This window comes from Urocampus carinirostris, chromosome 15 (genome assembly GCF_059441175.1).
Source record: "Urocampus carinirostris isolate Australia breed hairy pipefish chromosome 15, RoL_Ucar_1.0, whole genome shotgun sequence".
Classification (NCBI taxonomy): domain Eukaryota; kingdom Metazoa; phylum Chordata; class Actinopteri; order Syngnathiformes; family Syngnathidae; genus Urocampus; species Urocampus carinirostris.
The window spans coordinates 4047659-4072277 of record NC_142363.1 but is presented as its reverse complement, the minus strand read 5'-3'; the positions used below and the strand labels follow the sequence as shown (position 1 = coordinate 4072277).

The following is a 24619-nucleotide window of genomic DNA, read 5'->3' as shown; positions in this document are numbered from 1 at the left end:
ATTAAACATGTTACGGAACTTGTAACCCAGTTACACAAATTCTTTGGATATTGTAAGGCAGAGGAAATATTGTGTCCTGCTGCGTGCTCAATTCAACATTCGGTGTTCTGCGAGTAAATTTGGAAGAACAAACGAAGTGAAGGGAGCAACTTTGTTGAAGAATTGTGTTACATCCATCCATCATCCGCACCACTTATCCTCAGTAGGGTCGTGGTTGCTGGAGCCCATCCCAGCCAGCTGTCTTCGGGCAGTGGGCTGGAGACATCCTGAACTGGCAAACTCCGCACAGGAAGGCTGGAGGCTGGATATGGTCCCACCCCTGTCAGAACCAGAACAGAAATAGGACCCAATCGACATTCTCACACAAGCCTTTCATTTTATGGGAAATGGGGAGTCATGCACGTTAGGAAGCCGGTCTGGCGTGGAAGGACAGAAGGCCAGAGACCGACGAGACAGATTCCAATTCTTCGGGTTGATATCGGACAGGAAGGGACAGACAGGATTGACAACAAATCAGGATATCGATAACAGGAGAAACTAGAGAAAATAATAAACAGGACCAAAATAGACGGGGAAAAAAACTGTAACTCGAAATTAAACAGTACAAAAATAAACGGGAACGATACCGGAATGAAGATATCAACAGGAAACCAGGACCAAGTCAGAACCCACGTCTTGTGCAGAAGTTCATTTGACGGGCTGACACTCAGGCAAGAGAACGCTGAGCTTTATATAAACAAATCTCTCAACGAGCCGCAGCTGGCACCACATGGGCGGGGCGAATTGGGCACCATGGCAACCGTGACTCACACGGGCGTGGCCAATTAGGCGCCTTGGCAACCATGACAACCCTACTTTTGTCACAATGAAACAAAATTTAAAAAAATACATATTGTTCTGCACTTGTCAGTCAGGAAATCAAAGCTTCACAATAAACATTGGTTAAAACTGGATCTAACTGTATTTTGCTCGTCAAATGATAAGATTAGAGCAGACTCAAGACCTCCCCATCAACAGAAAAATTAGAACATCACATAAAATAATGAGAACGTTTAACCAATTTATGAATGATACATTGAAACGTCAACTGAATACAAGTAAGTAATGGATAAGCATAAGGTGCATTCACTGCAACTAAATGAATAATTCAATGATCAAAAAAAATATGCAATGACTAAAGAATGACACAAATGTAACTGGAAAATCACTACCACACATTCAGCGACACATTTGAATAATCTAACAATATTAAAAGTACATTGAGACCTCCACTTGATTTTGAATTATTGTGTTGGAGGGCTGTCAGGGGGGGTACAATAACATTTCAATGGGCAGGATCCGGCAGATGGTATTGTCAAATGGGTTTTGGCAAAGCTAACCATTTTATGATCTGTGTATGGATAATTTCAGTGACAGCTGCAGCCAAGTGGTTAATATTGGCACACCCGATCATAGTGAGACACTGTGGCTCAAGACCACCTACCAGCATATCCCAAGATGGCATATGTCCAGACTCCTACTGAGACACAAAAGAACCACACGGCATACGAACATAACCACCCCCCCCTGTCACTGGTTAGCCATTTACCTGTCTGCACCTCCCTGCATGACTCGGTGAGTAAAGGATGCTTAATTTCCTCCCTCTTCGTCTCACGGACATTCTGCTCATCCTAATTTACTCGGCCGCTACTTGGACGTCTTTATCTACAAGCTTTTGTTGTACATGCAAGGACGGTCCTCTTAACCATGAGGGATAGGAACATAAGGGACACAAAGCATGCATATTGAGCTAACCATTACTTAAAGACCACATTCACGATGCAGGCAATTTTGATTTTTTTTTTTACCTATCCAAAAAGTAAACGTAACGGGCCTCAAACCCGGGTTGCAGGAGAATGCTTACCGGATCCTAACCACCAAACCATCAGTGGTTTATTTAACATGCAAGAAAGCACTATATTGTATGTCATCATCACACGATTTTTAATCACAGTACCAGAGACGAATGTCAGAGAATAGAGAAAACGGAAAGTCTCCCTGAAATGTATAACTAAAGGCCATTTTGAGTGAAAACAACTCTTTGGTGTTTCTGATGATGAATCAGACAAAAGTAATACATTGTAAATTTGATGTTGGTAATTGTGTTCATAGTTTACGTTGCCAATAAATTATTTTAACCATGGTGTCATGTATTGAACGTTTGTTAGTTACAATGCTTATTTTGAAAGTTAAATACAATTTTATAATGTTTTTTTTAATAAAGAAAAAGGTGTGCACGTTATCCACAAATAAGTATGCTAGTCGTTGAAACAGTTATCATAAAGTTGAGAGTTTTGCTGGTATTAATAATTCATTAACAAAGACCATTTATTTAGTACAATAATCTGTCATCCTTTTAGGTAGACATTTGATAAAATTTGATGAAAAAGCCTAAGTTTTTTTTTCCCCAAAATACATTTTCTGTTTCTTCCCACATTGCGACGCTGAGTATATGAAATCATCTCTTAAAAAAATAAGTCAATGTCAGAATTTTGAAATTATGAACTTTTAAAAAGGTGTATTGTTAAATGACTTTAAGGAGGGCTTAAAAGGCGTATTGACCTGAGAGAAGACTACAAAGGACATCATGAATAATGCATACTGCATCTGTCCCAATTTACTGTCCTTTTTTGGAGGGGTAATTTCAGTCTTGTTTGTGTGCATGTGCATTTTGACCAAAAAAATGTGGCATTTGAAGGGGAGGCAGTACGCTCGGAGTGTTATTCGGAATTCGGCACTCAGGATTCTGTCTCTCTGTAGGTTCACTATCTATATCTCCTTCTCTTTCTCTTCTTTTTTTCAAGACCTTACCACCTGGATTCAATTTCTATCCTCAAAGATGCGACCACTTTTCCCTATTTACCCCCCTATAACGACTCTCCCTCGTCACTATTTGATCCCCTTGGCTATGTGTTAGATGTTTGCCTTTACTGTCACGGGTCAAGCACTCTCATCCCAACCTTTTTCTCAATCCAGTGTACCGACCCTTTACCTGCCCTTGCAGATCACGAGTACGCCTGACAAATTCTTGGACTTTCGCCTTTTCTCTTTATGTTTACAGGAACACCAAACCCTCGCCTGCAGCTTGGATCATGATTATTTAATGTGTCCCAAACCCGGTCAAAATAATAGAACGACCCTTTTGGCATGAATTTTTTATTTTTCCACCTTCCCTGATTGTGATTTGTAAGATGATAGTGAACACATAAACAGTTCCTGTGAAACAATAACATATCCGTGACAAAAAAAACAAAGTGAAACTCAAATATTTTCATTGTGGCCCTCACGATATGAAAAAAAATGACTTAAACGGCTAACATCAAATCATTTCCACTGCTCTAGGCTGGGCAGGGATGCCGTTTTGAGGGCCAAGCCACAGTGATGAACAGGGGCTTTTATTGTGCGATGCCCATGGTGAGTTATATGCGAGGATTGGAAATAGACATGTCGTAGTTTAAATTTGGAGGGTTGCCAAAAAGAGGAGCCTTGATCAGGACATCAAGGTTTTCAGCACACTATGGTAACTTCCACTTCAATAGAATTCTATTTCCTTACTTTTTCTGTCCTCTTTGCATGTGCTAATCATGTTGAATTTCCACTATGTTAGAAGATGGGATAAGGATAAGCTTTGTCTTAGCTCTTATTTCAAAAGTCATTCTAATTACTTTGTTAACTTGTGTCTTAAGTTCACGATGACCTTGTTTCTGAATAGTAGAGATAGAAAAATAAAATGCCAACAAAAATGACAAAAACTTCTTTAAATTGCATTTAGAGATGGGCAATACCATCCATCCATTATCTGCACAGCTTATCCCCAGTAGGGTTGCAGGGGTGCTGGAGCCCATCCCAGCCATCACCGGGCAGTGGGCAGGGGACACCCTGAACTGGTTGCCAGCCAGTAGCAGTGGCATTACCATCACAGCGTGACTTTAGAAGGTATCTGTATTTGCGATTGCCGCAGATTTCAGTGTTGGTTGCACATTGGTAGCCAGTTAATGGTCAGTAACATTTAGTAGTATTTCTTTAACAATTATGCATTGCAACTATTGGTGCGAAAGAGAACATTGGAGCATCTGCAGTAACAAGTTGAAATTTCACATTAAGGAGTTCTCCTGATCGTGTTGACACGGCCTCATCCCTTAAAAATTATTGGACGCTTTGCAGGGGATTGTCATTTAGGGTCTTGATTGCTTTGATTTGTGATCACACACAGCATAGTGAAAGAGATACCAAAATAGACATAAGGTGATAAATATTTAAAGATTGATGATTAGATTGAAAGGTCTTGCTGAAAGGTCTGGTTCACATGCTGTGAGAATCTTCACATGTGATGCAATGATGCAAACAATCACAGTCAGACTGGGCATTTTTCTACAACCAAACTTAAATCATCACATAATTACTGGACCTTAACACGAGTTTTTCTGGTGTGTTGCTTTGTGGAACATGATTTAAATGAGATGAAGTGTTTCAATAAATGTTCCATTTATATGGTGGGTGAACAGTTGAACCCACTTGCTCTACAGTGGTATTAATCAATGACACTTGTGAACTGGTTGTTACAAGTGAGGGCAGAGGCAACTCTCCACCTGGATCAATTGACCTACTCTTCTGAGTGCAATGTGCCGTCAGCACATTAGATTGCTTCTAGATTTGCTTTTGATTGGTAGACATAAATCTACAGAAAACAAACCAGAGGGGTTTTGTGTCCGTGTACAAAACAGCTTGATAGTTGGACCCTGTTGAACTAAATCCAGCACATAGATGGATGGTCACTCAGTTCCTGGTAAATCTATTAATAGGCAAATAAGTATGACCATGACACCTGTTCAATTTCATAAGCTTGAGCGTTGCTTTCAAGGTAAAAAAGGCAAGGCATTTTTGCTGCTATATATTTTGTGAATAAAGAACATCATATGTTAATTTCTTCACAATTGTGTCAACTGAAATGTACTATCCTCTCTGCTGTTCTTAATGCAAAGTGAGCAGTAAATGTTACTTCTGTTACTTGATCTAGGTCGTATTGCTTTTCTCTAAACGAGGGTCCAAACTCAATTTACTTGGGTCTGCCTCAACTAGATATGGGTGCGATTTGGTTGCCTAAGTTTCCCACTTCCCAAAAAAACAGAATACAGGTGGGTCCCAAAAAGGAATACAGTAATCGAGGTTTACTAATCACGGTTTTGATATTTTCCATCATGCACTGTGTCTGCATTGTAATTGGCTAAACAGTTGCCCTGCTCCTTGTCTGCTCGTCATACATACAGTATGTAAAAACATTTTGACGAACTAATATTATGTATGCAAAGATCTTTTTCTATCTTCACGGTTCTCTAAAATCCACCATGTCTAGGAAACGCTCTGTCCCAACAAAAGCACCTGCGGCAGGGACAAAAAGGCAGGGTAAGATGCTTTCTATCGCCAACAAAGTTGCTCTGGACCCTCATGCTGGTATTTGGTGCTCCCTAGAGGCTTCATGGCAATTTTCAAAAATGTTTGACAATGGGAAAATATATGTTTTTTTGTAGGACAAAACACATTCTTAACGTTTTCCAATATACTATATTGTATGCATACTGCATGTGTTTCCTTTCATCTAAGGAATATATCATGCTTGTTTTTTGTGGTTCCCAATATATATTTTTTTGTTTCCTTTTTTTTTTTTTTATGGATTTTTTGGTTCGATTATTTTTTTGTTTTGTTTTGCCGACCGGAAGACGAATGCACATGATGACGACAAAGTACCATGTAAAGTAAAGGGGTTCGTGGCCTTAATCAATGAAGTTGTACAATAAAACGGCACGATTATACTAATTATAATTTGAAAGTCCAGAAGTTATTTGTAAAAAAAAAGAAACAGAAAAAAACTTTTATAAAGTACAGTACATTTACGTGTAAAAGAAATACTTAAGCCTGTAATTTTTTTTTTTTTTTCTGTAAGTATTACATGGTTTCTTCTTAAAAAATAGTTACTGTAACATTCATTTTATCTGCAGGTTATTGGCTGACAGCAATACCTAGCCCGCAAGTAAGACTATTGTGACGTAAGACGACACCACAGGAAAAAATAGTGAAATTGTGTTTTATAACCAATGGCAAGTGGATAGAACAAGTCTACAAAAACTTGGCTTAGGCAGACATTCACTGAAAGTTCTGTGCAAATTGCATCCCCTGTTTTTTAAGCTTCAGTTCAACAGCAGTGACAATTTTCACTATGCCGTGCCCTATTTTAATTTGCATACATTTGCAATTATGCTTCATGAAAATGAAAAAGTTCAGTATTGGAAACAGCTAGTTTGTGGAAAAGTTGGTGACTTGTAAGAACTAGGCATAAACGGTCATACATGATATAGGCCAAACCAGGAAGTAGCCAGCCTATCATATTGCTGATCAGACTAACAACGATTTCATTTTACGTTTGTCTCGCCCACACGCATTCTCCTTTTTTCACTCTCTGCGATGCTGTCAATGGGAGGAGCCAGCCAAACAGAATGACTTTCAAACACCACATTTAAGCACTGCAGTGCAGACGGACTGCATCTTTTGCATCTTTTACCCTAACGCCCTGCACAATTTTTTAGCTTAGGGTGCAAATAAGGTCGTGGGGACGTTTCTGTCGTCCGAGGCTTTCTTTTCACACCACACCCATAACTTGTTGGCACACCTGCCCACCCTTTTGACAATACTTTGTTGAAGGGCACATTTTTCTGTCTTTATTCATAAACCCAGAATATATCCTTTTTTTTGTATTCGGTGTATTGAAGTCTTTGGCCGTCAGAGCCTGCGAGGCATTCTCTGCTGGCCTAAAAAATATCTGAATTATGTGATGATAAATGTATTTTTTCTATGAATTCTTATTAAATATCTCCAAAAGGTTTGTCAGCTTCATTTCATTCCTTTTACCCTGGCTGCACTGCTTCCACATGTGTGCTTTCATGTTTAACCAATCAGTTGACCTATCATCATTTCAGCTATTGCTGGTTACCAGTGTCCGAAATTGACCCGGAGGCCTTCACAATTAGTTCTGCAACACCTGAGGCATACAATAAGTGACGATAAAGCTGTTGGTTAACCAATCAGATTCCGAGTTGCGAGCCAGCACCTTCTAGCGGGCCTAGGAAAATATCAGCGGTTTCACAAATCTTAGATTGGCTAGGGGGCTGTAACGGAAGTATCACAACGAAAAGGTTAAGCCCCAAATCGAACAAAAATGCCATAAATACAACAAGACAGGCTAGACTTCCAGCATTTAGCTTCGATGGCTACGGAAAATAACTTCTTGATGGAGCTGAAAGGAACGGAAAATCTGTACGCCAGAGTAGTTGACGTCCTGAGGAAAGAAAGGGGGATGAATACATGATTTTTGGTGGTATAAATTTGGCAATATTATTAATAAAATGATTATTAATATTAATATTGTTATTGTTGTTGTTGTTGTTGTTGTTGTTGTTGTTGTTGTTGTTGTTGTTGTTGTTGTAATATTGCAATTTTACACTTATTATTGATATTTTCTATATTAGTCACAGCTGTAGCCGCAGTAAATATTCATTAGGCATAAAATAGATAATGAGGGTTGATTGGATCAGACATAGCACAGCTCAAGGCCTAGTTCTGAAATGCATGGCCCGCCACTGGTTTATTGTAATAAAAATATCAAGAGTTGGTTTACTCGAGCGCTTGTTTTACTCATTTAGTTGTAACCTGGATGTTGATTACAACACGTGGAGGAGAAAGCACATCCTCCTTCAGTAATTAGTAGGCAAAAAAACAACAAATTGTAACAGCTGTATTGAATCAAATATGGGTTGAACCAGATTTAAGAATCATATTTAATTTAATTTCTACATCTCTGTCTCAGCTATAGTCATTGACACTCACCCACACAAGATTCCCTGTATTGATCCAATACAGTAAGCAGATATAGCTCAATATGCACGCCATCCTATATGAAAGTGTTTGCAGTATTTTGTACTTGAACTCTGATAGATGGAGCTGTCCACTGAAAGGCTTTCCTGTCAGAGCTGGGAGGGAAAGCTCTTCATCTTTTAATGGGTCCGTTTCTAAATCTGCTGTCATACTGTGAAAAGGGGGGCAAACCCTCTTCAGCAAATGATCACCTGCATCGGCGGCGACAGCTTCAACAAATTCGGGTTCATGCAGCGGACAGTTAGAAGATAGCTTAATTAGCAGGAACCTTGAAAGCAGCACGGCCTGCTTCTGTAGTTCCACACAAGCAGATGAATGATGAGGCAACACATTGGCCCCATGGATGATAGTTTAAGGGCCCTTACCCTAATCTGAAAATTAAAGAGACAGTGTGTATGATTTTCCCACTAAAGGTTGCTGTATTCTGCCTTTCCACTGAAAGTGACTAAAAATACAGAGACTTAAATTGACCAAAACGCACCTTATTGCTTTTGAAAAGAGAAACAAGAAAATAAGCGAAAAATACAAAAGAAAAAAAAAAAGAAAAGAAAAAGGTGACCAAAAAAAGAAAAAGATACAAGAAAAAAAATAAAACAAGTAGTAAAACTTGAAAAAAAAATTATGATGTCAAGTCACGTATATTTGTATAACCCTTAATCACGAGGAGTCTTACAGACCACAGATCATTGCAAACTACAGATTGTTATTACACCATCCCCCATCTAAAATGTACATGGGGACAAGGAAAAACTCAAAAACCTGAACGTTACGAAAATTAAGTAACCTTGAGAAGGGACAGCAATTGAGGTAATCCCCCTTCCAGGATGACATGCCTTAACAAACACTAAAAATAAAAATAAATTAAAAAATGATTAAAGTAATATATGAGGTAAAAAAACTGATAATTTAGGAAGGACAAATTGGGGTCAAATGTGACACCTACATTTTAGACTGAGTCATTCTCGGAGATATTAAATTGGTCAATATTCAGAGCAGTTTTTGAGAACAAGTCACGGCATTTGGTTGGACCGATAAATATCAATTCGATCTTTTCAGGATTTAGGCTCAATAAGTAAAGTTACTTCCATATTTGTATCTCAGTGAAGTAGGCCTCCAAATTGACACAGTTTAGTGGGGCAGATTCCTCCATATACAGTTGAGTATCATCTGCGTAGCAATGGAAACTGATATAATAGTTGTGAAAAATGTCACCTTTTGGAAGAATGTATATGCTGAAAAGAAGGGGGCCAAGTACTGAACCCTGCGGAACACCACAAGTAACACGAAAGGGCTCAGATGTCATTTCACCATATTTAAAGCAATGCGTCCTATCTGAGAGGTAGGATTTAAACCATAAGAGTATGGTTCCTGGGAAACTAATCCATTTTTCCAGACAATATAGGAAGATATCATGGTCCACAGTGTCAAAGACAGCAGCAGCAACGGTGATGAAGCGCCATAGTCCATTGCCAGTAGAATATAATTGGTTACCATAACCAGGGCTGTCTCAGTAGATTGATTAGCCCTGAATAGTTATTGCACGGATTCAAAAAGTTTATTCTAAGATGTAAAACCATTCAGCTGCGATGCCACAACATTTTCAAGTACTTAAGGAAAAAACGGTAGGTTTGACACATGCCGGTAATAACAAGCTTTCTGGGTCAAGGTTGGGTTGTTTAAGTGTAGGTTCAATGACAGCGGACTTAAAAGCCGCTAGAAAAACACCTGAGGAGAGTGATTTGATGAAAATATTTAGAACTGAAAGTCCAAGGACCACGAAAAGACGTTTAATCAGCGAACCTTGAAGTGGGTCAAACAGGCAAGTAGTCGGTTTGGCCGTAACTCAATCCCTGTGTAATATTATTATGTGAAAGATCCCTTAATCGGGAAAAAAAATCATCGGCCAGCTACCATACTGGCAATCTATAATTTTTAGACCTTCGACATGTGACGTATTTACATGTTCTTTAGAAATGTCTTCTCGTATATCTTCTTATTAAAGAAGACCATAAAGTCATGGGCTGAATTGGTAAAAGTATCTGGAATAATATGCTGCCCTGTTAGTGATACTACAGTGTCGAAAAGTATTTTGGGGTTATTCTTTTGTGCCACAATCACCTTTAAAAAAAAAGGCTGATTTTGCAGAGGCAAGGGCTACATTATGCTTCAAAAAGCTGTCACACCAGGTTTGACGGAAAACCTTAAGCTTAGTAGCGCGCCACTTTCGTTCAGATTTCCTGCAGTCTTGTTTAAGTGATCTAGTTTTTTCAGTAAATCAAGGCGGGCATCTTTTTGGTTATTATTCATGCCGTAGGGGCGCCACGGATCCAGGACGCTAGCCAGAGCAGCATTCAAATCATTCATAAGTGAGTCAATCGAACCTTTAAATAAAGGAAAAAACGCAACTATCTCTGGAAAAAGATCAGAGAGGTCAGAAAGTGTACCAGGGCAAATATTGTTGCCGCTAAATCCTTTAGTTTATTTAATACAATATTTAGCCAACACGTCAAATGTAACTAAAAGTGGTAAGAGATAACACTTGTATCTGGTAACCCCGTCATATTTGAGGTTTTAACTCCTCAAGTCCGGACCAAGTCCATTGTGTTTCCATCTTTATGAGTCAGCATATCAATCAATTGATGGAAGCCAAATGTATCAATTAGAGACCGAAACGCAACAGTGGGCAAATTGAGTGGATAATTCATGTGAATGTTAAAGTCCCCCATGATTATTATTTCTTCTGCATAGGTTAGGCTGGTTAAAAATTGGAAGAAAATTGTATTTTTGCTCACTTTCAAGTTTGTAGTCTTTCTTGTACTCATTTCTTTGCACTTCACTTTACAGCGAGATCTAGTGGACACTTATAAAACACTGTCACTTTAAGAAAAGCAGAATGTTTTAATCAGCGCTGTTTTTGTAGACAACCCCATTTGGCCTAACCTCACCCGGACCCTAGTTTCATTTCTTATGAGTTTGAGACTCCTTGTAGTGGTTAATACCATAAACATTCAAATCCCGCCATACAGATAGCATTCAATAGGGGAAAGCAAAGTTTTAAATTCACTAAATATTTGGGCCTACAACGCTCCGCTGTTTATTTCCAAGAGTACTTCCTCAAACATGTGGCGCATTCACACCGGTATATCAAAGCAAATCCAAGACACATTTAGATGGTAATGTGAACGATCTCACAAAATCGTCGTATTTCACTCAATTAAGCATTAAGCCCTGAAAAGTTAACCTAATTTTTGTCTTTTTCATTACAGTGGTTAAAAAAAAAACATTACAATAACAACATGTTTTCTGTTAGGGCTCAGAGGAAAAAAATAAAATAAACGTAATAATTCCACCTTGCCCAGTTGTATGCTACAAAGTCTCTTTAGAACCGGTTTCCCATTCTAATAGAATATAGAATAGAATAGAATATACCTTTATGTTCATTGTTACAAAATGGGTTAACATATTGTGACAACGAAATTGGGCATGACACTCCAAGTTCACACATTCACAGTGAGGTAAAGAAACCAAGAAGATAAAAGGAACAGCGAAGGTAAGGTTATAAAACAAGGAGGATAAGGTTATAGTTATAATTTACACAATATTTACACAAAGAAATGACGGTATTTGTAAGTGTTTTACACGAGACCACAGTTAAGTCAACAAAGTACTTTAAGTGGCTTTAGGTAACACCTAATGCGTCTGCCTAGCTCCGTATTTCAGTAGTCCCGCAATGTAGAAAACTCATTTAACAGTCCTAAATAATCAATGTTAAATGTTGATAGCGATGCAGTTTGACTTCATCGATTTAGTTTCTGACTAGAAATGATTAGACAACCTGGCTGAGTGACAAAATAACTGACTCAGACAGAAATAACTTGTATGACAATTGACATTTTGCACGTGATGTCATGTGGCTTTCTCTGTCAGTATGAGAGCCACGACAGACTACTGGAAGGTCTTGAACGTGGGGCAATTTAATAGGCAGTTGACTTAAAACAAATACCAAGAATATAACCCACATGATTTATTCCTGTGTGCTGGGCAAGGCACAACATTGGGAGCCTTCATGTATTCCAGGATTTGCAGCAAACATTTTTAACAAGGTGTGTTTGATATATTTCTGAGCAATCTTATCTTTAGTGGGTATCGGTCATGTCAAAGACACTTAATATAATTAGTTACCTTGTGCTAACTAGCTTACAGTTGGCATCGTACCAGCTATGAAGAACTGGTAAGCATCCAGATTTTTATAAACTTTTAGTTCAGCATTAGTGTATAGGGATACTCCATTTACAATATAGTGGTACAGGTCGTTGGGACTAAAGTCAGTCAGACAGGAGGATTTGGTAAGATGTGTGAATATGTCAAGGGGAAGACTGTATAGGTCAGTAACTAGCATTGGCAATGCAATCCTCAGTCATACAGGGATTGTTTAGTAACTGGAGACCCAAATATGTTTCCTCCACATTTGCCATTCCAAGCTCACAAATCAAAAATGTGTTTTTTCATTTGTTTCCCGACTAAATATTAGTGAGGTCACATGTGTTTGTCCATTTCTTTAAACCTGAGTCAAGTTCTTTGTGCTTTTTAACAAGGTGAGCCACCTTATCCGACAGCTCCACAGTATTTGAATGACCATTCATTTCCAATTGTGTTGAATAATATAGCTTTTTTTTGTTGTTGTTGTCTACCGTTTACTGGCTTCACCCACTTTTACTACGCTTTATTGCCATCCGTCATAGTGTTGTCACATTGTTAGGACAGGCATGTGCGAAGGATTAATACTACTCAATTTCTATTTCCCCAAATATCTTCATCTCTTTCTCTCTTTCTACATTTTTCTCTGATTACCTGAACTTCATTTCTCCTTTACATTTGATTGGACTCATGCCCTTTTTTTTTTTTTGCCTTTTGTTAGCTCACCTCGTCTTCATACTAAGGTGAAATATATACTAACAGGCCTCCAATCTATCAAGGTGCAAACAAAGTCTTCTCACCCACTCATGACAGGATAACCCGACTTGATCTTGCTTGTATTGCAATTATCTGGCCATCAGCAGTTGTGAGGTCGACGCTCAGGTGAAAAGTCAGTTTCGTCAACGGCTGCCGTACTTACGCCAGCCAGTTTGAGTACTCTCAATGCTATGAACCCTGTGTGACTCAAGTAACTGATTATTTCACATAGTCTACATTTAGAGTATGAGATTCATTGTCTGGTAGAATAACCAGAGTGGCTTTAGTCGACAAATGTTTCGTGGACTCAATAATCTTTTAGGCATTAAAAGATGGTTTAAAATCTCAATAGCACACCCTTGCAATGTCTAAACATAAAACAGAGAATGTACAAGTGCGTTTGTTTGGCAACCACGAGGAAAGTAAGCAGTTACAAAATACAATCCCAGTCAGCTCCAATAGTCCTGGGCTTGAACGGGCTGATGCTCCGCACATAAATTGGTATACCCCCAAAACTGAGTGGTTGCTTTTATTTGTCGTTCCTATTGCCTTCACTCAGCTGTAGATGCGCCACTCGGGCCAGCTAGGGTTACTAAATCCCCACGCACAATGGATGCCATTCGCGAGCATCACCACTAGCGGAGCCACTTTTCGGAGAAAAACGGGTCAGTGCCAGTCATTGAGTACCAAACGTATCAGTTTTGGTACTTTGTCGCAGAATGATTTTTGTGTGTGTGGCACAAGAGTATACAGCACGCGGCTCTTTTTCACAACGCACTAAATACAAAACACATCACTGACGTGAGAAAACATTTGAGAAGCTTTTCATGTGATTTATAACGGCAGCAAAACTAGTGTCATGGTACTTTATTCAATATTTACTATGTATTCATGATATTTTAACTTATTCTCCCACACATTTAAGCAAAGTCCTCAATGCATACATCCAAATTAAACAGCAGAGAATGTAAGCAAAACCGCTACGTTTCAATTTCATGATTATGAGTCACTGGAGTTCCTTTTAATCCTCACAAATGAAAAGCGAATGCAATTTCGTCTGTCCGTTGGAGCCACCGATGACAACAACAGATGAAGATGACTTACCACGTTTGTTGCAATCTGGCCTATTTTCTACTGTGTATTTTATTATAGGCAGACATGGGGACTTGAGACTTAGTGACTTGGACTCGAGTCGACTCGAGTCGCTGTTTTTATGACTTGTGACTTGACTTGGACTTGGCAATCTAAGACTCGGGACTTGACTTGTGACTTGACTTGCCCAAGAAAAAAATACTTGGGACTTACTTGGGACTTGAAGGTGAAGACTTGAGACTTACTTGAGACTTGCACATGTGTGACTTGGTCCCATGTCTGATTATAGGGATATTAAAAGTGCCCTGACACTGTCATCTAGAAATATAGAGTTCACCCCACATATTACCTGATGCATCCCCTCATTTGGCTTTTCTTTCTTTGCAGTAGTAAGAGACACGACAATGTTTGCTTTCAGTTATCGCTATCTGACTCTGGTATTCGTCATCAAGAATGGTGACATGAATACATGACCTATACAACTTGGAGTAGAGCTGTAAACGGTGTCATGTGTGCGAGGAATAGCTCTGTCTACATTATGCAGCCAATGGTGTCGATTGTAAAATTCACCACGCTCATAGCGACAAGTTTGAGCAAAGCTCATTCTGTCTAGAATGACAGCATGCCGTCATAATATCACGACTTCGGGAGGTATTTTGCAAAAGGTGGGATTTTTGGTTACCTCCACATTGGCCATACAATTGTGCAATAGATTTTATTGCCAATGTGCCAATGCTTAATACACTTCTCTACCAATTATCCAAACCCGAATTGTAGCTCATCGACCATGTCATTAGCTGCTGATCTCCTTGGACCCTACGCCACCCCAAGGACGAGGGACTTTTTTTTCCCAGCGAGTGCATTGGGCCCTGTTGTTTACAAGATTTGAATTTAAACAGTACATACAGGCTAGGCTCTTGTCACACCAAGGCTGATACCGTGCCCTATATGTATGGGGCCCACCAATGAAGGAAAACATGAACAGACAATCTTTTCAAGAGGTTGGGTGCTGGGAGGTATCTGATTACAAGTGGAGCGGTTATGGAAGCAACCAACAAAAAACAGCCTGTATTTCATTGATCCCCTTGGCCTCAGCACACCGACCTGATGCCTGTTGACTCTCAATAATCCTGTGACAGTCAGACTCTGGCTGCTGCCTCCGCTCATGTTCCATTTGTTCTTCCACACCTCCGAGCCCAAGCCGGCCACCTTCAGCCCTTTGTGACCGGACGAGATTACACCTCTTCCCTGAGTCCGTGACCACAGGCTGGCTTACTCTGTCAGGGAAATTCTTGCTTCCAGGTTTTGGGGCCAGGGTTTGCAGTATCTGGACAGCTGGGAGGGGTACATCCTTGAAGAGTGCCCCTTGATCCCTAATCTGTCGCTTGACCAGGAGTTCAATTGATCTACCCTCTTTAGCCCAGAGGGAAATTCCAACTGCAATTTATGAGGGTCCAAACAAACTCTTCTCTCACACCCCCCAAATAAATATTTAACTTAGGCTAAATTCACACTGCAGGGAAACCGGATTTTTTTCACAAGACACAACCTGAATGTGATCTTTTGAAGTCTGTCTAAATGGCAGAAGTCAGACTTTTTTTCACACCAGACCCAGGCCACTTTCATAAGTGTCCCTGAATTCGACAGATATGTGATCTTATGGAATGTGACTTCTGTATGAACGGTCGAAATGCACTCATGCGACCTGCACATCATCAAGAAGCAAGAGGAAGCGTAGAACCCAACAAGCATGGCGGATGAAATGAAAGCCAGGTTTGGGATTGAATTATTATTTGGGAGGACAGCTCTGTTCACCCTCCAGTAGCACAATAACTTTCAAATTGCTAGCTATGCTACGGTGTTGACATCCATGAGCACTTCCGCAAGCAATGAGGGCATTGTGTGTGACGTCACGTGTCCTCCTTTGCTAATGTGGGACACTTGTTGCATTTATACAGGAGATGGATAGAAGTCACAGAATATTAAATACAAATCTCATTTAGTTGAACATGATCACACAAAAACATGGCATCACACCAAAAATCGGAATTGAGTATTTAGCTCTTCAGTGTGAACCTATGCTTAATTGATACCACCAATAGAGCTGAAAGTGGCAAAAGTTGTGAAAAGCAGCCATCCCAGAAACAGGGAAATGCATGAATATTGAACAATTACACTTTGAAATCAAGCAAGAATTGGAAAGTGTTCCACTAATAAACTTTAGGAACAATAATATTTAATGATGGTTTTTACTAAAAAAAAGCAAAGGTTTAACCAAAAATGAATCGAATGGGGTTTATTTCTCGAATTGACTTGTTTTATTAAAATAAAAACAAACTCACATTGTACCGAATATATTAATACTAAAAGTACTACAGCCAAGCCATTTGGCTTTCCTACATATTATGGCCAAAGGACAGCCAACTGACTGGATTAGTTTCACCATTCAAGTACAGTGGAACCTCGGTTCTTGACCATAATTCGTTCCAGAACCCTGTTCGAAAACCGATTTGTTCGATCACCGAAATCATTTTTCCCATTAAAAATAATGTAAATCGTTTTAATCCGTTCCAACACCCTGAATGTTTCCCTTGAATGTTTAACGTAAACATAAAGCTAACCCAGGCTAATCGTACGTTCGCGTTATCGTAATCTTCCGTACGAAAGATTCCCCAAGCATGAACGTGTAAAAATAAAAAAATCAGGTCGTTTACAAGTCATTTAGCACCCGGGTCTCCACAACAAGTGGTGAGCGGTTCATTGGAAAGGGGGCTCCGTTCCAACACCCTGAATATTTAACGTAAACTTAAAGCTAACCCAGGCTAATCGTACGTTCGCGTTATTGTAATCTTATGAATAGGATTTCTTACCTTTGTGATGGTCAGCAGAAGGCACTCGCACACCTCCTTCATATTTGGCTATTATTTCTTTCTTAAATGCAATAGTTGTACGCACTACTTTTCTTTTTTCACCTGTAGCAACTTTGCTGCTTGTACTGACTTTCTTCGGAGGCATAATAATGGGCTAAAACAGCCGTACGCCGCTCAGCATCGCACCCTAGCGTACGCACTCACGCATTACCGGCGCTCGAACCCCGATTTTCTGACCGAACAGCGAAGCAAGAATTTCTCAAAATTTTTGGTCGGACTCCGATTTGTTCAAACTGAGAGGCGTTCGAAAACCGAGGTTCCACTGTACTGTGCTTGTTTCCTTTTCACTCCAAAGCGGTGCTGCATTGCTGTGTCACATATGACTACAAGCTCGTATGTTGCTTCCTGGAAACATGGACTATATACATACAAATAATATGGTGATATTTTTACTCTGGGGTAAAAACAAAAAAACTGCATGTAAAAAAAATATTTGCAGAATCATCAAAACACACTTTTAAACTGAGTATTAGCAGTTTACTAGAGTGTGCTTTTTTGTTACATGACATAACCAAAAATCTGGCAATAGTCCTATTTCAATCTTTAAATGTACATGTACCAAATGTCAAGCGTGTCAATGTGGATCATTTTGCTGAAGGTTAGTCTCTTTTTAGTGGCTACAGACCCTTTGAAGTATTCATGTGCAAAACTTTAAATTCTCAAAACGGTCTTTTAAAATATTTTAAAGATCATACCAACTTTCAAACCCGTGAGATGTGATTAAAGTCAAAGTTGACCATAAAACTTTTGTTTGCTATCTGTATGTTCCTACTAATATCATGCTTACTAATACCAATAATGCAGACGCAGAAAGCTCAATGCTACCTCGACATAGACAGACATATTGGCAAAAAGAGAAGGAATGCATAACTGTGCCGTGCTCTTTGGTGCCGGTCAAGCTTTTATCTCAATATACTGCATTCCATCCTCTTTAAAGGAATAAACCGAGAATTCTGTCATTTCAAACATCGTTTCATTAATTGAAGAATGTAGTAATGCACACAAAAGGATCCTACCGGGATTGTAGCCTGTGCAAGCCCAATCAGTCTGTAAGAAGAAATCTCAAGGTCAACCCAGCAGATGCCCATACATTTTTTATCAAGGCCTCCACAAAAAAAATGTTCTCTTCACAAAAAACTGTCTCTCTGGGTCTTTCATGGCTCACAATCTCATTATTTTGCGCAGCTTGGGTATGTACTCATTCAATGATTGTCAATGTTTAAGGTATCTTTCAAACCTATGCATAAGTATTCACATTAAAATAATGGTGTCGAAAGGAAGACAAGACTTTTCTTATGTGTCTGTTTTATGTTCACAAGAACACAAGCAACACAGACTTGTAGATAAGCTTAGAAAGTCTGACTATTGCCTTTTAATCCGTACAAAATGTAGGCTATTATTTTCTAAGTTGACACTTTTTTTCATATGAGGTAGAATTGTTTTCCAAGACTTGAAACCAACCCAGAACCAGAGGATTTTGGATATTGGATTTTTGACTTAAGTTGTTTGGTCTGTCATAGCCTTGATTTAGTCCGAAACAGACACCTAGACTTTGGTTGGATGTAAGCCCTGAACAGATAAGGATACAAACCTAAAAAGAAAAAAGCATATCCCATCATTTTATTGCATTCTTAGAAGTTTCCAGACCTGAGCAAAGCTCCGGGCCTATTCATTTTAATTAACGTTTCTGGTGTAAATGCATGTGTATAGTCAATCAGAGGCAGTGTCTATGCTTTTTCAGTCCCATGGGCTGTTGAGCAATGGTCATTAAATACGTCCTAGCATTCACTCGTGAGATGTTCAACAACTAAATGGTTTCCATCACATTGCAACAGATCCTTTGATTCAGCTTCAATCAGTCCGGTGGTGCAAGCTGTTCTAAAAAGACGCCGTTGGGCTGATAAGAAGGAACTTAATGGCAACCGGGCTGTACTTGCCAAAAACACACAGGAAGTGGTGCCCAGATGACCCTGCCAGTCAAGGGATCCATGAACAGTTAACTAAAGTTGAATTGTGTAATGTTACCCCAATTTTAATTCCCCCTGCCACTTAAATTTCTTTCTACGATGCCAATAACTAGTTTTGTAAAAGATAAAAAATAAAAATTTAAAGTGGCATCTATTAGTTTATTTTGTCTCCTTATTAAAAGTGTCAAAGGCCGAAATTCCCAACTCCCTTCTCCACGGCAAGGCAATATGAATTACTTTTCGTTTGCAATTCCTACGACAAAACAAATTACTTTGGCTCATAATAAAAACACTCTTATCACCACTCAAGACCTGCATTTACATTTTCATGAGCAGAGACTGTCCCACCAGGTTGGAGTCCTGACCTTGCCTGACCCGTCCTTGAGTTTTGTCTGATGCACCACAACACAGTACTTCACTAACTTGAGTTTGCTGAATTGCCCGTGTGTATGTGCGTGCTAGTAACTGCCAAGGATGGATGCTGACATAAAAAGCGTGTTGAAGAGGTGGGGTGCATTTGTTATTCCCCATACTTCTGCCAATGCTGAATTATTCAAAGGCATTAGTATGCTAGAAGCTGGCTAATATTATTTTCTTGAGGTAACAGTATTCTAGAATATATTCAATATCAATGGAAACATATCGTAGACTCAAAAAATAGAAAATACTAAATTTTAGACTAACATGGTCCATATATATCTAAAACATTTTTAAATTAGTAGACCATTATATGAGGAGATATTACATTATTGGATTTTGGACTTACTATGACAGGGAGGGAAGCCAACCCCTAGATAAGAGATTCCGACCTGTCCTAAAGCATACGCAAAGCATTTTCTTTTTTAATTAAAACTCATAGGTTACAAAATAAGATATTTCCGAAAGGGTCTAGAAATCAGTGAACAGCAACTTGTTTGGCCACTAGTGACAATGATGTAAACATTTTATGATGGTCAAAAGAACAAACAACAATGAGGTACAATAATAAACAAAGTAAATTATCCAAAATAATTTCAATAATTAATGAAGCCAAATTCATTTTAAACTATAATGCATTGTATTTATTATATTGTTCTCTAGTTTTGCCATACTTAACACATTGTGCTGAAGTCTGGGGCAATAATTACAAAAGTTCACTCCAGCCCCTTTTTATCCTCCAAAAACATGCAATTAGAACCATACACAAGGTAGGATATTGAGATCATTCTAATATTTTATTCCTGCAGTCCAAATTATTCAAATTGGATGATTCAATAAAATATTTCACCGCACAACTGCCATTTAAGGTCAACAAAAACATTGTGTCAGAAAACATCCAAAAATTATCCATTCGGAAAGAGGGAAATTATAATTTGAGGGGCTGTAGTAAATTCATAATCCCAAAGGTGAGAACAACCGGGAAAAGTATGTGTGTGTCTGTGTGTGGAGTCAAACTTTGGAACAATTTACAAGACTGGATCAAACAATGTCCAACTATTCACTTGTTTAAATTTAAATACAAAAAAACTTTACTGGCGGAATACAGAGATGAAGAAAATTGGGTTGAGTGATACGAGAGATTGGGAATAGTGCGTCTACAACTATGGTTTACTTTGTTGTGATTGTTGCTATTGTTATATCGTAACTGTTATTATTGATATTATTAATATTGTTGTTGTTATCATTGGTGTATTTAATAGGGAAGATGAAGGGGTAGGGAAAATAAGCATCTGCTTCTTACTACCCCTTTTCGAACTTAGTATGTAACATTATTTTGTTGTTGAGTTATTGTTTTTGTTCTATTTTTATTTAATGTTCGAAATAAAAGTTTTCATTCATTCATTCAATATAAATAACAAAATGTCATATGCAATCTCTACTGCATGTGTCTAATATGAAAAACAGAATAAGCTTATCATTTTTTAAGCACACCGTGCTTTAGAAATCAAATTTGTCTGCTCTGAAGCATCACTTAACTTACTTGTCTTAATATTACTGCTCATGTATTTTGACAATGTCTAGATATGTGTTTTTCAGAGTTATCCTCTGTCCCATTATCATTTCTGCAAAAAAAGCATGGCATTGTTTAGTTTACTTGTTTCAGTGGTCAGACAGGTACCTATAACATTCATCCATATCAGTAGGTGGCAGCGAATTGCTATTTTGTTTTTATACACCTATTACCTGATGATGAGGTAGTGCATGGAAATGTATTAAATAACTTATTTTGTTTCAGTTGTTTAAGATTGGACTGCAAAATTGTAAATTAATTCAAATTTCATTAAAATTAATGATTTGAAGGAATTATCCAGCACAATTTAGTGGTAGGATTTAATTAATAAGTGGAAATTTATGAACTATTACATAAATATAAATGCTCTTAAACTCCTAGGTCGAGACATTAGCATTTGTTTCAGATGAAGCATATCGGTAATCATGACAGTTTTGCATGAGCTTCACCTCAGGGGAGCTGACATACAGTACAGTATCTGTCCAAGGTAACCGAAAACCTCAAAAAAATGAACAGTAAAATGGTGCACTTTGGTCACTTTGGGTCTCTGTAGTTTAAGTTATTTGCATTAAGCACTCACCACACAGCAACATCCAGATAGATAGATAGATAGATAGATAGATAGATAGATAGATAGATAGATAGATAGATAGATAGATAGATAGATAGATAGATAGATAGATAGATAGATAGATAGATAGATAGATAGATAGATAGATAGATAGATAGATAGATAGATAGATAGATAGATAGATAGATAGATAGATAGATAGATAGATAGATAGATAGATAGATAGATAGATAGATAGATAGATAGATAGATAGATAGATAGATAGATAGATAGATAGATAGATAGATAGATAGATAGATACTTTATTCATCCCCGTAGGGAAATTCACACTTCCAGGAGTATCCTTGTGTTGAAAATAAAACAATAATAAAGTAAAAGGAATATAATATATAAATACCCAATGTAACGTGTTGATATAGAGTATTTAGATAGTGCTACATAAATGACACACTGTAATAAATATACGGTAATATGCAATGTGGGGGTGTGGTTTAATGTGGGCTTTTACTCCCCCTGGTGGAGTTAAAGAGCCTCATGGTATGAGGAAGAAATTATCTCCTCAGTCTGTCCGTGGAACAAGACTGTGACAGCAGTCTGTCACTGAAGCTGCTCTCCCGTTTGGAGATGATGCTGTGTAGTGGATGTGATGAATTGTCCATGATTGACCGCAGCTTTTTCAGTGCACGTCTCTCAGCTACTGTTGTAAGGCTGTCCAGCTCTGTGCCCACAACAGAGCTTGCTTTCCTCACAAGTTTATTGAGACGAGAGGCATCCTTCTTGGCGTTGCCTCCCCAACACGCAGCAGCATAGGAGAGGGCGCTTGCCACAACAGTCTCATAGAACATTTGTAGGAGCTTTTTGCAGATGTTGAAGGACGTCAGCCTTCTGAGGAAGTAAACTCGGCTTTGACCTTTCCTGCATAGAGCTTCTGCGTTGGCAGTCCAGTCCAGTTTATTGTCCAGCTGCACACCCAGGTATTTGTAGGTCTGGACAAATTCTACACACTCTCCCTTGATTGTTACAGGAAACAGGTGAGTTCTAGTTCTCCTGAAGTCCACCACCATCTCCCTGGTCTTGTTGGTGTTCAGGTGCAGGTGGTAAGCATCGCTCCATTGGAAAAAGTCCTGAATCAATTTCCTGTACTCCTCCTCCTGCCCACTTCTGATACATCCCATGATAGCAGTGTCATCAGCAAACCTCTGCACGTGGCAGGACTCAGAGTTGTACTGAAAGTCCGACGTAAACAGGGTGAATAGGAACGGAGAGAGCACGGTCCTCTGAGGAGATCCTGTGCTGCTAAAAACAATGTCCGATGTACAGCCCCCATGTTTTACATACTGGGGTCTACCTGTCAGGTAGTCCTTAATCCATGCTACAAGGTGTGAGCTTACTCCCATCTCAGTCAGTTTACTACTAAGTAGCAGAGGCTGTATGGTGTTGAAGGCACTGGAGAAGTCCAAATATGTAATCCTCACAGCCTGTCCAGGTGAGAGAGGGATCAGTGTAGCATGTAGACTATAGCATCCTCCACTCCCACCTTCTCCTGGTAGGCAATTTGCAGAGGGTCAATGTTGTGGCGGACCTGTGGCCTCAGGTGGTGCAGCATCAACCGCTCCATGGTTTTCATTACATGTGATGTCAGGGCAACCAGCCTGAAGTCATTGAGTTCCTCAGGTCTTGATTTTTTTAAGACTGGGATGATGCAGGATGTTTTCCACAGCTGGGGGACCCTCCCCTGTTCCAGTCTCAGGTTGAAGATGCGCTGTAGAGGGTCTCCCAGCTCCAACGCACAGGCCTTCAGCGGTCGGGGGGAACTCCATCTGGACCAGCTGCCTTGCTGGTTCGCAGCCTCCTCAGCTCTCCACACGCCTGGGCTGCAGTTATCTTGAGTGGGGGGGATGTCCTCCTCCATGCTGGTGTCCAGAGGGGGAGGGAAAGCTGCAGTACTCTGGGGTGAGGACGAGTTGGGGTAGTCAAACCTGTTAAAAAAGTTGTTTCATTCGTTGACCTTCCCCATATCTACGGCCACACCCTGCTTGGTGCTGCAGCCGGTGATGGTCTTCATCCCTACCCACTCTCCTTCATTCTGTTATTCTGCACCTTTTCTCCAACTTCCTCCTGTACTGCTCCTTCGCTTCCCGGAGCTGGACTCTGAGATCCCTCTGTACTCGTTTTAGCTCCTGCTGATCACCATCTTTATAGGCCCTCTTCTTTTAGTTCAGAAGGCACTTGATGTCGCTCGTGATCCAGGGCTTGTTGTTGGCATAGCCTCAGTAGACCATTTCCTGAATGAGCATGTGGTTGTTGGTAGCCTCCTCACTTTTGGTTTGTAATGAGGTTTAAGCAGAATGAGGTTGTGGTCTCCTTTCCCGAGGGCAGGCAGTGGCGTAGCACTGTATGCGTCCTTATTGCTTGCATACAGTAGGTCAATAGTCCTATTACCCCTGGTTTTGCAATCCACATACTGGAAGAAAGAGGGCAGTGTTGTATCTAGAGTCACGTGATTGAGGTCCCCAGAGATTGAAATGACGGCCTCGGGGTGCTGTGTTTGTAGTTTGGCAACAGCTAAGTGGATGACGTCACACGCTACTTCCGCATCAGCACGCAGTGGGATGTAAACAATAACAGCAATGATGTGTCCAAACTCTCTGGGCAAGTAATAGGGACGCAAACTTACGGCCAAAAGTTCGACATCACGGCAGCAGAAATCTGTGTGTTTACATGCCCGGGGTTACACCACTTCGTGTTAACGTAAATAGCGAGTCCGCTTCCCGCAGGCTTTTGTGTTTCTGTCTGCTCTAACAGCGCAGAAACCGGGTAGCTCGACGTTAGCGTCCGGGATGCTAGACGTGAGCCACGTTTCCGTAAAGCAAAGCAAACTGCACTCCCTGTATGCTTTGATGTTTTTCACCAGCAAAGCCAGATTGTCGATCTTATTTGGTAGGGAGTTGACAATCCCCATGATTATGGACGGTACCGAAGGCTTATATCGCCACTTAACCGCTAGCCGGTTAGCCTTTACCTTAGCACCGGCTCTGAAGCCACGATAGGGCCGCCTCACCTTGTCAGGTAAAAGGGGAATCACGCCGGCCCGAGAATTCTTCAGGGCAAGGAGTTGATTCCTCGAATAAACGCATTTTTGTGCGTTAA

The 24619-nt window shown here is 39.7% G+C and overlaps 1 protein-coding gene across 1 annotated transcript in view; it reads right to left on the bottom strand.

The window, feature by feature from the left end:
- LOC148351358 (uncharacterized) overlaps positions 1-23534 on the bottom strand; it is a 36172-nt gene extending 12638 nt beyond the window's left edge. Inside the window, exons 1-4 of the mRNA XM_088354935.1 lie at positions 23478-23534; positions 23337-23417; positions 15115-15258; positions 8157-8256 (exon numbers count right to left, since the gene is read on the bottom strand). Of these exons, the coding sequence (XP_088211061.1) occupies positions 8157-8256; positions 15115-15258; positions 23337-23417; positions 23478-23534 (382 nt within the window). The remainder of the gene's footprint in view (positions 1-8156; positions 8257-15114; positions 15259-23336; positions 23418-23477) is intronic.
- Between the last annotated feature and the right edge of the window lie 1085 nt (positions 23535-24619).